Source organism: Heptranchias perlo, chromosome 11 (genome assembly GCF_035084215.1).
Source record: "Heptranchias perlo isolate sHepPer1 chromosome 11, sHepPer1.hap1, whole genome shotgun sequence".
Classification (NCBI taxonomy): domain Eukaryota; kingdom Metazoa; phylum Chordata; class Chondrichthyes; order Hexanchiformes; family Hexanchidae; genus Heptranchias; species Heptranchias perlo.
The window spans coordinates 10,026,878-10,039,855 of NC_090335.1; the positions used below are offsets into that span (position 1 = coordinate 10,026,878).

General features: G+C 45.7%; 1 protein-coding gene across 3 annotated transcripts in view; it reads right to left on the reverse strand.

Moving 5' to 3' along the window:
* Window positions 1-2,819, reverse strand: part of enox1 (ecto-NOX disulfide-thiol exchanger 1) — a 393,944-nt gene extending 391,125 nt beyond the window's left edge. Inside the window, exon 1 of one of the 3 annotated variants that reach the window (XM_067992518.1) lies at window positions 2,354-2,818. In XM_067992518.1, coding sequence (XP_067848619.1) covers window positions 2,354-2,363 — 10 coding nt within the window. In that variant the 5' untranslated portion in view covers window positions 2,364-2,818. Of the gene's footprint in view, window positions 1-2,353 lie in introns of all 3 variants that reach the window. The other 2 variants (XM_067992517.1, XM_067992519.1) reach the window with 2 other exon arrangements.
* Window positions 2,820-12,978: the final 10,159 nt, after the last annotated feature.

Below are 12,978 nucleotides of genomic sequence, written 5' to 3' on the forward strand. Positions count from 1 at the left end.
CAAGCAGGCCTGATTTCACACAGCCCCAGCCTCCAACCCCATCCCCAAACCTAAATGTTGCTGCCTCTTAAAAATAGGGCCAGTTTTTCCCAATCGGTGTCATTTTAATGCCAGTGGTGTCACCGGTAATGCCAGTTGGAAATTCCAGGCTGTGCGTCGAACTAGACACTTCCAGACTGTCATTTTTTATATTGTCAAACTCTTTTAAAAGTGACGGCTTGGGATTTCTGAATGGGGTTGCCTCACAAGACAGAAACAGACTGAAGCAGCTGGATGCATGCAGTGCCGAGCCTGATTAGCATCATAAATCCCAGTGCAGGTAAGTAACTTGTGGGCTCAGGTGACAGGGGGAACTGAAGCATTGCAAGGACAACTGAATGCACAGATGTTGAGAGGTTCCAGCTGACACTAATGTAAACACCATCGCTGTTTGCTCCATACCGTATTTTGACACATTTTGGGGATTGTGTAAAATGGGTGATAGCAAATCGGAAGCCAGTTTTACATTTCTTCCAATTTTTTATTTTCATTGACTTCATTTTGCACTCACACAAACTCAAAATGACCCCCATCAATATATAATTTATACAAATTTATATTCTAATCTAAACTGAACACCACAGAAATTGAAGATCCAGTGCCTCATGAAATACAAAAATTTAACCTCATTTAAAGGGCGATGACATTTTTGAACAATCAATTGTATTTGAAAAGTAACATATACTTATCTCATGACTCAGTTCATATTTTGCATGGACAGAATAAATGCTGGGGTCATGACAACCCAAAGCTGCTGGGAACTTAAAGCAACCCTCGCCCCCGACCAGTTAGACTTCAGCTTCATCCCTTTGGCAATCAGCTGAAACTTGTGACGTCCTAGAACACGAGCTCAAATCTCTGGAGTGGGGTTAGAACCTACGCCACTCTGACTCAGAGGCGAGCTCGCAACCGCTGAGCCACGGCTGGCACGGTAAATTTTCGAGGTGCCAGTCTCAACTCTCTTAAGTCAGAGCGTTGTGGGTTCGAGTCCCACTGCAGAGAGTTGAGCACATAATCCAGGCTGACAGTCCATTGCAGTACTGTCAGAGGTGCTGTCGTTCAGATGAGATGTTAAACCGAGGCCCCATCTGCTCTCAGGTGGATGGAACAGATCCCATGGCACGATTCAAAGACGAGCCTGGGAGTTCTCCCTGGTATCCTGGCCGATATTTATCCCTCAACCAACTCCTAGAACAGATTATCTGGTCATTTCTCTCATTGATGATCATTTGTGAGACCTTGTTATCTGTAAATTGGCTGTTGTATTTCCCTACACTGCAACTGTGGCTACACTTCAAAAGTACTTCATTGGCTGTGAGGTTGTGAAAGGCACAATATAAATACAAGTTCTTTCTTGTATCAGCGCTCACAGATGATTGATGCACACTCTGGTGAAAAAGGCTATGTTATTTCCTTTCTATCTATCGTTGAAATATCTTTCCCCCCACCCCAACCCACCATAGCTCCTGCAACAGACTCCATAAGAACAGGCAGAGGCCTGTTACCAAGCCAGTGAACTGGACAGTAGAGGGCATGTGAGCACAGCCCGGGGTCTGCACTGATTTCCCTGCATTCTGTCTGTAAAGTGGCCTGCGTTTGCTTGGTGTCTCTGCAAAATATCCCGATTAAGATTGGGATCGCTCCGTGTGGAGAACCTGGGGATTTAACCATTGTCCTGGCGTTCTGTGGCGTGGAATGGTGGGACAGACCACCAGGACACCCATCCCTGCCAATCTCCTTCAGTGTTACTTGGACAGATGTTTATGAATTGAGGCCACGATATCGAATGGTGTCAGTGAATCAGCCCTCGACAGCATAGTGAGGTAGCTGCAGGCTCTGTCCTGCCATTTGTTTAAGCAAAAATAATAAAGCACTGCACTTAGATGCCCCCCCACGTGTTGTACAAAAACAAATCTGCAACCACTAGATGGCAGCAAGACGCATGGCTGAACAATTCCACACACAACTCTGTACATGACTAATTAGGCATAAACTGTAACAGTTCCTCGCTTGCAACGCATTAACTATTTATCAAGAAAAATACACATTTTAAAACATTACATAATAAAAATGCCGTTCCATTGTTTCTGTCCTGCTGCACTTTTACAGAAGGGGCCATTTTAAAGCAGCCAGCTGCAAGAATCCAGCAGTGAGTGTGACAGACTGATCATTACAGAGGACTGATCTGTGGGTTTAATGCCCAGCCTGAGAGAAAGATCTTTTTTTATCAATGAAGAAAATACTTGTGGCATACTGTACCGTGAACCCATGCAACATACAGATGTCTGCCTGTGAGATACTCCTCCTTTCTTACCTGCTGCCATGACAGAATGCTTTTGGTTCCGTTGATTTGCTTGCTGCTGCTGTCATCAGACCTTTCAATCACTTCTACACACTGGCTGGATTGAAACACTGAAAGGGTTGATTGTAATTGGCAAGATCGAGCAACACCTGGTTAAGCTGTGCGAGACAAAAGAGCAAGGTTTTCAGCATCTGCTGTATTGCTGGGAGTAGGAATTCCTCCACCAAGTGCATAGATCCCAATTTGCTCAGATAACTTCCTGCACGCTCGTAAAAATGCAAAAAAAAAACCCACAGAGACAACAGTGCCAGGCAGAGAAATAAACCTGAATTTGTTGCAGGAGGGCAGAATCCCAGGGGAGGTGAGTGCCTTCTGTTTTCTTTTTTTCCCAGCTCCAACAACTGGGCTACAGCATATCTAACCTTCTCCTGCTCTGAGAGACGGATGCCATTTAAGTAGCCGTCAGCTGTTTTACCTTGGGGACCCTGTGTCTTATCAGTACTGTAACAGCACAGCCTTTTGCACTCTGCCAGCATCTGTGCTTCAGAATTTAAAGGTATATGCGCGGGTGGGATTTTCGCCTCGTTGAAAACGAACTTTTTTTGCATCCTCCCCAGTACACACTCAGCAATGATTTAAAATAAAACAAATGACTGGCAACACTTTGCTCCTCGGACTGTTATATATTTTTCCCCTTTTCCGAAGAAACACTGTATCATTTACAGTGTTCCCACGCTGTGAAGTATCTCTTTTCATTGACATTTTTTTGGTCCTTTTCATCAAAGAGGTTCAGTGCCAGATACTTAAAGAAAACACACACAAATATGCCTGCCTGAAGTAAATACCATGTTCCTCTGGTTTCAGAAATGGTGATTTTACTCCTGTACAATTGAGCCTGAGTGAACTGATCTCCACACACACACACACACCAGCTTCCTCGTCAGCTTCTATTCTCGTGTAGCTCGGCTTTTGACAAATGAAGCAACTGACCATCAATATTATACCTAGCACAGTGTGCAGAGAATGACTTTTGGTAACAATTCACTCATTAAGTTACAGAGATAGATTTACCACTGTGGTCATGTTCACCTTTGACCTTACTGTAAATCTATGTATAATTAACAGCCAGGATTGACACCAATCTACAGGTGCTTCTAAGGGTACATTGGAAGCAATTTCCAATTCATACCAATGCTGAATTTGCAGTGCAAATCCAGAGTCAAATTCCAGCCTGACTCTAGGTGAAGCAAAGTGCGATTCTTTAGATGGGATAGTCTCATTTCACTTTGGTTTGACACCGCATGGAGTGTAAATCTAGTTATAAAGTCCCCACCTGGGCTCTTTAGAGAGCAGGGATTCTCACTTCTTTATACATTCATATTTCTATCTTTTTGGGGCACGGCTCTCCCTGTGTGTGTATTCCAGGCAAGTGTAGAGCTCTCTACTAAACAGGCCAGTTAGAGTTTCAACCAGGCTGGGACCCCACGCAGTGTAAACAGGGACTCTGCCGGGCTGGAACCTGAACTGCAGCTTCTGGCTCACAGCAGGTTGATACACCCTAACCCCCCCCCTCCCTGTCAATTTAATAGGGCTTCAATATCTGATCGGGCCAAGGACAATTCATCCAGCAGAACTACTGGTTGGGGACTGGAAAATGGGACGGGTCCCATTCACCATCACCCCTGTGCTCACTGACCTACATCCTTGTGTTCAAATCCCTCCATGGCCTCGCCCCTCCCTATCTCTGTAACCTCCTACAACCCTCTGCGCTCCTCCAATTCTGGCCTCTTGCTCATCCCTGATTTTAACCGCTCCACCATTGGCGGCTGTGCCTTCAGCTGCTTTTGATCACCTGTCCTAATATCTCCTTATGTGGTTTGGTGTCAAATTTTGTTTGATAATCGCTCCTGTGAAGCGCCTTGGGATGTTTTACCAAGTTAAAGGTGCTATATAAATGCAAGTTGTTGTTGTTGTTGTTGTGCTTGTGGAACCCCCAGCAGTGTGATGGAGTTGCATTGCCCTCTCACACTGTTGCTGTTGGTCAGTGTTGAAAGTGATGAAGTCACTGACCATCCTGAATAAAGCCTCAGTCGCCTCCTTGACATATCTATTGGCAGCGAACTGGGTGACAACGGAGATAGAGTCATAGAATCTTACAGCACAGAAGGAGGCCATTCTTCCCATCATGCCTCTGCTGGCTCTTTGAACGAGCTATCCAATTAGTCCCATTCCCCTGCTCGTTCCCCATAGCCCTGCAAATTTTTCCTTTTCAAGTATTTATCTAATTCCCTTTCGAAAATTATTATTGAATCTGCTTCCACCACCCTTTCAGGCCGTGCATTCCAGATCACAACAACTCACTGAGTAAAAACAATTCTCCTCATCTCCCCTCTGGTTCTTTTGCCAATTATCTTAACTCTGCGTCCTCTGGTTACCGACCCTCCTGCCAGTGGAAAAAGTTTCTCCCTGTCTACTCTATCAAAACCCCCCATAATTTTGAACACCTCTATTAAATCTCCCCATAACCTTCTCTGCTCTAAGGAGAACAATCCCAACTTCTCCAGTCTCTCCACATAACTGAAGTCCCTCATCCCTGATGTCTCCAGCTCTAATATTAAAGGAGCTGGAAGCATAAATAGTGAGGGCCGTGGTGACGTTGACAGGCTCTGGTAGTGCTGCCCAGATTGTGGCTATTGGCTGAAGGTCTTCCTGTAGGAGATTCCACAACCCGGTCATGACCTCCCTGCTAATCGCTAGCCTTGTTAGGCACTGCTCTTGTCAGTCCCAGGTAGCTGTGCTTGGGATGGTACACCCAAATAGGTATCACAATGATGGGTCTGGACAGTACAATTGTGGTGTGCCATCTTACATCTCTGGCAGCCTGTTCCCATTCCTTCCTTAATCCCAGCTCATCTTCCTCAGCCAAGTCCACTGCCCACTGTGTTGTGTCTATAGAACCAGAGTTTGTCAAAAGCAACTGCTCCCTCAGAACTTTCCTCTGCTGCAGATGATGCTCAGCTCCAGTGCCCAAATTATCTGTGTACACCTTATTGTTGAGCTTCCAAATCACTCCTGCAATGTTCGTAACCCTTAATGGGTAGTTAGGCCGGTGTAAATATCCCTAATTGCTCCTTTGCCGACATGATGTGCTTCACTGCCTAGAACCTTTTACCCACTGCCAGCGGTATGGATCGGAGGAGCAGTGAGTTGGGAACTGTCAGCTGATCTTGCTCTGATGTTGATAGAGCTCTTTTAAAGAAGAATCTTTTTTTTTTGACTAAGAACAGATATAGTAAGAAAAAAATCAATTGAGCGTTCAGGTGAAGGGAGTTCCCAAGACTCTGAACTAGTTCAATCAATGAAGATTTGCACTTGCAGTTCTCTCACTGGCCAAAGGTGGTGTTTGCAGCTCAATTGTGTTTATTCGTTCTTGCACAACAACAACAACAACAACAACAACTCGCATTTATATAGCACCTTTAACAAGTAAAATGTCCCAAGGTGCTTCACATGAGTGTTATCAAGCAAAATTTGACACCGAGCCACATAAGGAGATTGATTTTGCTGCTGTCTTCCTCCCAGTTACTGCTGGCATAGCCAGTAAGTTCGAGGCAATAATGACAACGTTGAATTAATATTTTGGACTTTTCCTGATTTATGTGTGGGCCCAGGGAGAACCTTCGCAGAACCTTTTCTCAGCAGCTTAAACTGGTTGATTTGACTCCAGACCATGATGGACCGAGTTGAGTTTAGCCTACGGATAGAGTGAGCTTAATGGGCACTGTGACCTTTCCTCGCTTCATCTCTGATTACGTAGAGCCACGGTTTGAATGCTAAGCGAGTGGAGAAAAATTGGATTTGGGTAAAATAAGGAGTGTGACTGCTCATTTTAATTCTTATAAAGGTTACTGGAGGGGGGGGTGGGGAATGTATTTATTTCTGAAGCATGTGGGTTTGATTCCACTGTGTGTTCGCAAACTTGACATCCTATTTGACCCTGACCTGAGCCTTTGACCCCGACCTGAGCCTTTGACCCCGTATCCCCTCCGTTGCCAAGACCGCCTCCTTCCACCTCCCGTAATATCGTCTGTCTCCATCCCTGCCTCAGCTCACCTGCTGCTGAAACCCTCATCCATGCTTCTGTTACCTTTAGATTCGACCATTCCAATGCTCTCCTGGCCGGCCTCCCACCTTGCTCCCTCCGTAAATTTGAGCTCATCCAAAACTCTGCTTACCGTATCCTAACTCGCACCAAGTCCCGTTCACCCAGTCCGGTCCGGCATCGCCTCGATTTTAAAATTCTCATCCTTGTTTTTAAATATCACCATGGCCATGCCCCTCTCTATCTCTGTGATCTCCTCCAGTTCTACAACCCACCGAGATCTCTGCGCTCCTCCAATTCTGGCCGTTTGAGCATCCCCGATTTTAATCGCTCCACCATTGGTGGCCGTGCCTTCAGCTGCCTGGGCCCAAAGCTCTGGAATACCCTCCCTAAACCTCTCTGTCTCTCTACCTCTCCTCCTTTAAAATGCTCCTTAAAACCTACTTCTTTGACAAAGCTTTTGGTCACCTGTCCTACTATCTCCTTATGTGGCTCGGTGTCAAATTTTGTCTGATAACACTCTTGTGAAGCGCCTTGGGACATTTTACCACGTTAACGGCGCTATATAAATGCAATTTGTTGTTGTTGTGCAGGAACGAATATACACAATTGAGCTGCAAACACCACCTTTGGCCAGTGAGAGAACTGCAAGTGCAAATCTTCATTGATTGAACTAGTTCAGAGTCTTGGGAACTCCCTTAACCTGAACGCTCAATTGATTTTTTTTTTCTTACTATATCTGTTCTTAGTCAAAAAAAAAAATTCTTCTTTAAAAGAGCTCTATCAACATGTTTGCTATACATTTTTGTTGCCGAGGGACAGATATCAAATCTGTGCGTCATTTTAGAATGTACGAGTATTTTAGTAAGTGAAGTGATAATGTATTTTGCTGCAATTTATTCTATTGCAAACAAATTTAGAGAAAAAGCGGGAGAATGGGACTAAGTGAAAAGCTCTTTCAGAGAGCCACTGCAGGCACAATGGGCTGAATGGCCTCCATTTGTGCTATACAGTGCTTTGACTCTAGGAATTAAGGATGGTTTTCAATTCTTCATCAAACCTAATGACTTCTAAAGATCTAATTGAGGACACTGACATGGAGGATTCCTGCATTCTAACAGCTTTAGGAAGCTGAATAGCATCACTGGTCTGGAATGCTTCAGATGCTTGGAGATACTATAATGAAGTAGTGCTCCTGGTGCAGAGCTCTGCTTGATGGGATGACAAATCAGGAATTCAACCATGGAAGTCATCACAGTGCATATGATTGAGGGGACTTTGCGTGGGCCGCACTGTCCTCTGCGCCCAAATTCTCAATGTCTTCCCGCATCGCATGGAAAAATTGTAACACTGGGCTCGGTAATCCCTCCAAACCATTCCCCTCCGCCCCCCCCCACCCCCCCAGTAAAATTGTCAACTTTCAAACAGTCATTTAAAAAAAAAATCAGGGAGAAAGAAACCAAAAGGATGGTGACAAAAACAGAAAATGCTGGAAACACTCAGCAAGTCAGGCAGGACGTCTATGGAGAGAAGTGACTCATTAACATTTCAGGCATAACCCTTCACTGTTCGGGTGAAAGGTTAATTTGTTTTCTCTCTCCACAGATGTTGTGTCTGACGTATTGAGTGTTTCGAGCATTTTCTGTTTTTGTTTCAGATTTCCAGCATCTGTAGCATTTTGTTTTTTGAATGGCTTCTCTTCCTGCTCCCGCACCGTTACCTCTGGAGTCCCCCTAGGATCTATCCTTGGCCCCCTCCTATTTCTCATCCACATGCTGCCCCTCAGTGACATCATCCGAAAACATGACGTCAGGTTCCGAATGTAATCTGACAATACCCAGCTCGACCTCACCACCACCTCCCTCGAGCCCTCCACTCCCTCTGATTTGCCACACTGCTGGTCCAACTGGATGAGCCACAATTTCCTCCGATTAAATATTGGGAAGACCGAAGCCATTGTCTTCGGTCCCCGCCACAAACTCCGTTCCCTAGCCACCAACTCCATCCCCCTCCCTGGCTACAGTCTGAGGCTGGGGGTAATGTTCTGGCATGGGTGGAGGATTGGTTATCTAACAGGAAGCAGAGAGTTGGGATAAATGGTTCATTCTCGGACTGGCAACCAGTAGCCAGTGGTGTTCCGCAGGGGTCGGTGCTGGGTCCCCAACTCTTTACAATCTATATTAACGATTTGGAGGAGGGGACCGAGTGCAACATATCAAAGTTTGCAGACGATACAAAGATGGGAGGGAAAGTAGAGAGTGAGGAGGACATAAAAACCTACAAGGGGATATAGACAGGCTGGGTGAGTGGGTGGAGATTTGGCAGATGCAATACAATATTGGAAAATGTGAGGTTATGCACTTTGGCAGGAAAAATCAGAGAGCAAGTTATTCTCTTAATGGCGAGAAACTGGAAAGTACTGCAGTACAAAGGGATCTGGGGGTCCTAGTGCAAGAAAATCAAAAAGTTAGTATGCAGGTGCAGCAGGTGATCAAGAAGGCCAATGGAATGTTGGCTTTTATTGCTAGGGGGATAGAATATAAAAACAGGGAGGTATTGCTGCAGTTATATAAGGTATTGGTGAGACCGCACCTGGAATACTGCATACAGTTTTGGTGTCCATACTTAAGCAAAGACATACTTGCTCTCGAGGCAGTACAAAGAAGGTTCACTCGGCTAATCCCGGGGATGAGGGGGTGGACATATGAGGAGAGGTTGAGTAGATTGGGACTCTACTCATTGGAGTTCAGAAGAATGAGAGGCGATCTTATTGAAACATATAAGATTGTGAAGGGGCTTGATCGGGTGGATGCGGTAAGGATGTTCCCAAGGATGGGTGAAACTAGAACTAGGGGGCATAATCTTAGAATAAGGGGCTGCTCTTTCAAAACTGAGATGAGGAGAAACTTCTTCACTCAGAGGGTAGTAGGTCTGTGGAATTTGCTGCCCCAGGAAGCTGTGGAAGCTACATCATTGAATAAATTTAAAACAGAAATAGACAGTTTCCTAGAAGTAAAGGGAATTAGGGGTTACGGGGAGCGGGCAGGAAATTGGACATGAATTTAGATTTGAGGTTAGGATCAGATCAGCCATGATCTTATTGAATGGCGGAGCAGGCTCGAGGGGCTGATTGGCCTACTCCTGCTCCTATTTCTTATGTTCTTATGGACCAGACGGATCACAATCTCACCGTCCTATTTGACCCCATGTCCTCTCCATCAGAAAGACCGCCTACTTCCACCTCACGAAATATTGCCCGTCAATGTGCAAATACAAATGTGTCAAAAGGAGCAGTGTCACGTTTAAGTGACTTCATTGGGATAAAAGCAACTCACCTCTGCTCCCAAACCAAACGTTATCCAAACACTTTTTCTCATGAAGAAATTGCAGTGGATTTAATAATGAGCACTTCTGGCACAGAGCTTAGTGCTCTGATTCCCGATTCGTACTCCCATCATGTGAAGCTCTGAGCCATGGAAACTAATTTGTAAAATCTACCCTGTCGTGTCTTTAATCACAAACTTTCAAACCCCCAAAGGCGGCATCTGCTGCAGTGTAAATGTGTCCTGACCTTCCCTGTAGCTGCTCTGCAGTCAAATACATAGAATTACATAGATCCTACAGCAAAGAAACAGGCCATTCGGCCCAACTGGTCTATGCCGGTGTTTATGCTCCACTCGAGCCTCCTCCCACCTTACTTCAGCATATCCTTCTATTCCTTTCTCCCTCATGTGTTTATCTAGCCTCCCCTTAAATGTATCTATGCTAATCACCTCAACTATTCCATATGGTAGCGAGTTCCACATTATAACCACTCTGAGTAAAGAAGTTTCTCCTGAATTCCTTATTGGATTTATTACTGACTATCTTATATTCATGGCCCCTAGTTTTGGATTCCAATAGAAGCAGAAACATTTTCTTTAAGTTGACCCTATCAAACCCTTTCATACTTTTAAAGACCTTTTCTAGAGAAAGAAGCCCCAGCTTGTTCAGTCTTTCCTGATAGTTGTACCCTTTCAGTTCTGATATCCCCCAAGTACTGAGAGCAGACTCGAATAAGTGGCCTATAACTAAGAATAGTCATTTAGGAGAGGAATATCCTGCAGCTACTGTGCCAATTTTCACCCATTCTTCTTTGCAGGACAGATGTGCTATTTACAATGTCAGCACTAAACAAGTCAGCACTTAGTTTTCTGATCACAGGACTGAATGTCAGCTGAGAAGCATTCTCTGCAATTGAAAGAATGAAAACATGAGTGTGAGGAGTTCAATCAAAGACAAGTGTGGGAACTGATTGGTACAATGCATGTTAATGCGTTGTCCTTTTCCTTCTGGCCCCTGGGTCCAAATCCAACCCAGGCTGTTGGATTTCTGCAGGCTGGCAGGATACGCTATGAAATGAGGTTGGAGCAGTCTTAGTCCCGTGCATGTGCACAAAGCTGCCCCTTAGTTTGAGACTAATTTGGCATCTCAGAAGGAAGGTTGGGTGTAGGAACTGGAGATAGTCACTGGTCAGAGTTGAGACACATTACTCGTGCAGTGTGGAGAGAGTTTCACCCCATGGGGGCGATTTGAAAGGGGCCTACCGCTGGCCGCCCAAAGCGCTCACCTGTTTCAGGCAGTAGGCCCCTTTCCATATGCAAATAGGACCCCAGTTGCCATTTTAGGTTGGAAGCGGTCAGAGAGTGGCCCCATGCAGTTCCGATCAGTTCCATAACTCCTATTGATAATGACCCTACTCCCAAACAGCAGCAGAGCAGTGCTGCAGCGAGGCACATACCTCTACAAGAGTTGTCATCAAGATGACCATTGGGATCTCAAATGAGCGCTTTCATTGCCTAGGCAGGTCGGAGGGGCTCTGCAGTATGCTCCAGTTTGTGTGTCATGTATAGCTGTAGCCTGCTGTGCCCTGCACAACCTCACCATCCAAAAAGGCCTGGACTTTGACATTACTGGGGAGGTGGCCCCAGCTGTTTTGGAGGCAGAAGTACATGGAGGAGAACATCACAATGACCTTTTACTCAGAGGGCTCCTCAGGGACTGCTGTCTGGGGCATCAGAGAGCACATCTGATCATTGACTCCTCCTCTTATGTTTAACACAGTCGATCTTCAGTATCACCTTACTTCCTTCTCTACCACCCTCAAACAAAGGATCAATCCTTCATTCCAGTACCTATCCTAGAAGATGACAACACATCAGCTCTCATTGCCCCTAAACGTCCATGCCAATAATCGACACCTGACTGAATAAGTCAACACCAAATAGGTGTGTCCTTTACTGTATGAGCCTTACCTCTATGAATAGTAAAGCTTTACATAATTGCACATTTTATTTTTGGCTGCTCATGCTCCTCAAAAGGATTATGGGTCTGAGATGGCCCTCCTCAGTTTGCTCCTGGCAGAGACCCATTGCTAGCTGCATTTCTGGAGCACGTGTCTGGGCAACATGGTGCCGCCTTCCACTTTCGACTGGCATGATGTTCTGAAGGGGAAGTACGGGAATCTAGCATGTGCTGCTGTCCTGAGAGACGGCAGCATCAGGCAGGTAGCTACCAGCTGTTGCCATTCCAATGGGCCTTGGATCTGTGTCCCTAGTGATGAACAGGCTGGCTGTTCTAATGGTAGCCTCAAAGAGACAGCAGTATGCATTGTGGCCACCATGGTCTGGAAATTCAAGCTGAGAGCAGGCTACGGATTGAGCTGGTAATAGAGAGAGGCGGGAACAGAGTGAGAACGAACTTCCATAATGGGAATTTATCTGGAGAATGAATTGGAGTGGAGGGGGAAGGAGGATCAGAGCAGTTTAATTGAAATTCAAGTGAATAAAGAATATCAACGTAAAACTTAACTACAATTTAGCTGATATTTATCTGAAGAATGGCCTGGAAGGGATAGTGATGGGTGGTTTTGCAGGATGTTGGAGCTTCGAGAAGCAGATGTTAACTCAGGCAAACCAACAAAGTCATCATAAAATTAAACCTTGACGGACCACCCGGCATCAGACCACTAGGCACCGGACAAGACAAAGGCAAACCAAGCCCAGTCAACCCTGCAAAGTCCTCTTCACTAACATCTGGGGACTTGTGCCAAAATTGAGAGAGCTGTCCCACAGACCAGTCAAGCAACAGCCATACTCACAGAATTATACCTTCCAGCCAACGTCCCAGACTCTTCCATCACCATCCCTGGGTATGTCCTGTCCCACCGGCAGGACAGACCCACCAGAGGTGACGGTACAGTGATATACAGTCAGGAGGGAGTGGCCCTGGGAGTCCTCAACATTGACTCCGGACCCCATGAAATCTCATGGCATCAGGTCAAACATGGGCAAAGAAACCTCCTGCTGATTACCACCTACCGTCCTCCCTCAGCTGCTGAATGAGTCCTCCTCCATGTTGAGCACCACTTGGAGGAAGCACTGAGGGTAGCAAGGGCACAAAATGTACTCTGGGTGGGGGACTTCAATGTCCATCACCAAGAGTGGCTCAGTAGCACCACTACTGACGAGCTGACCGAGTCCTGAAGGACATAACT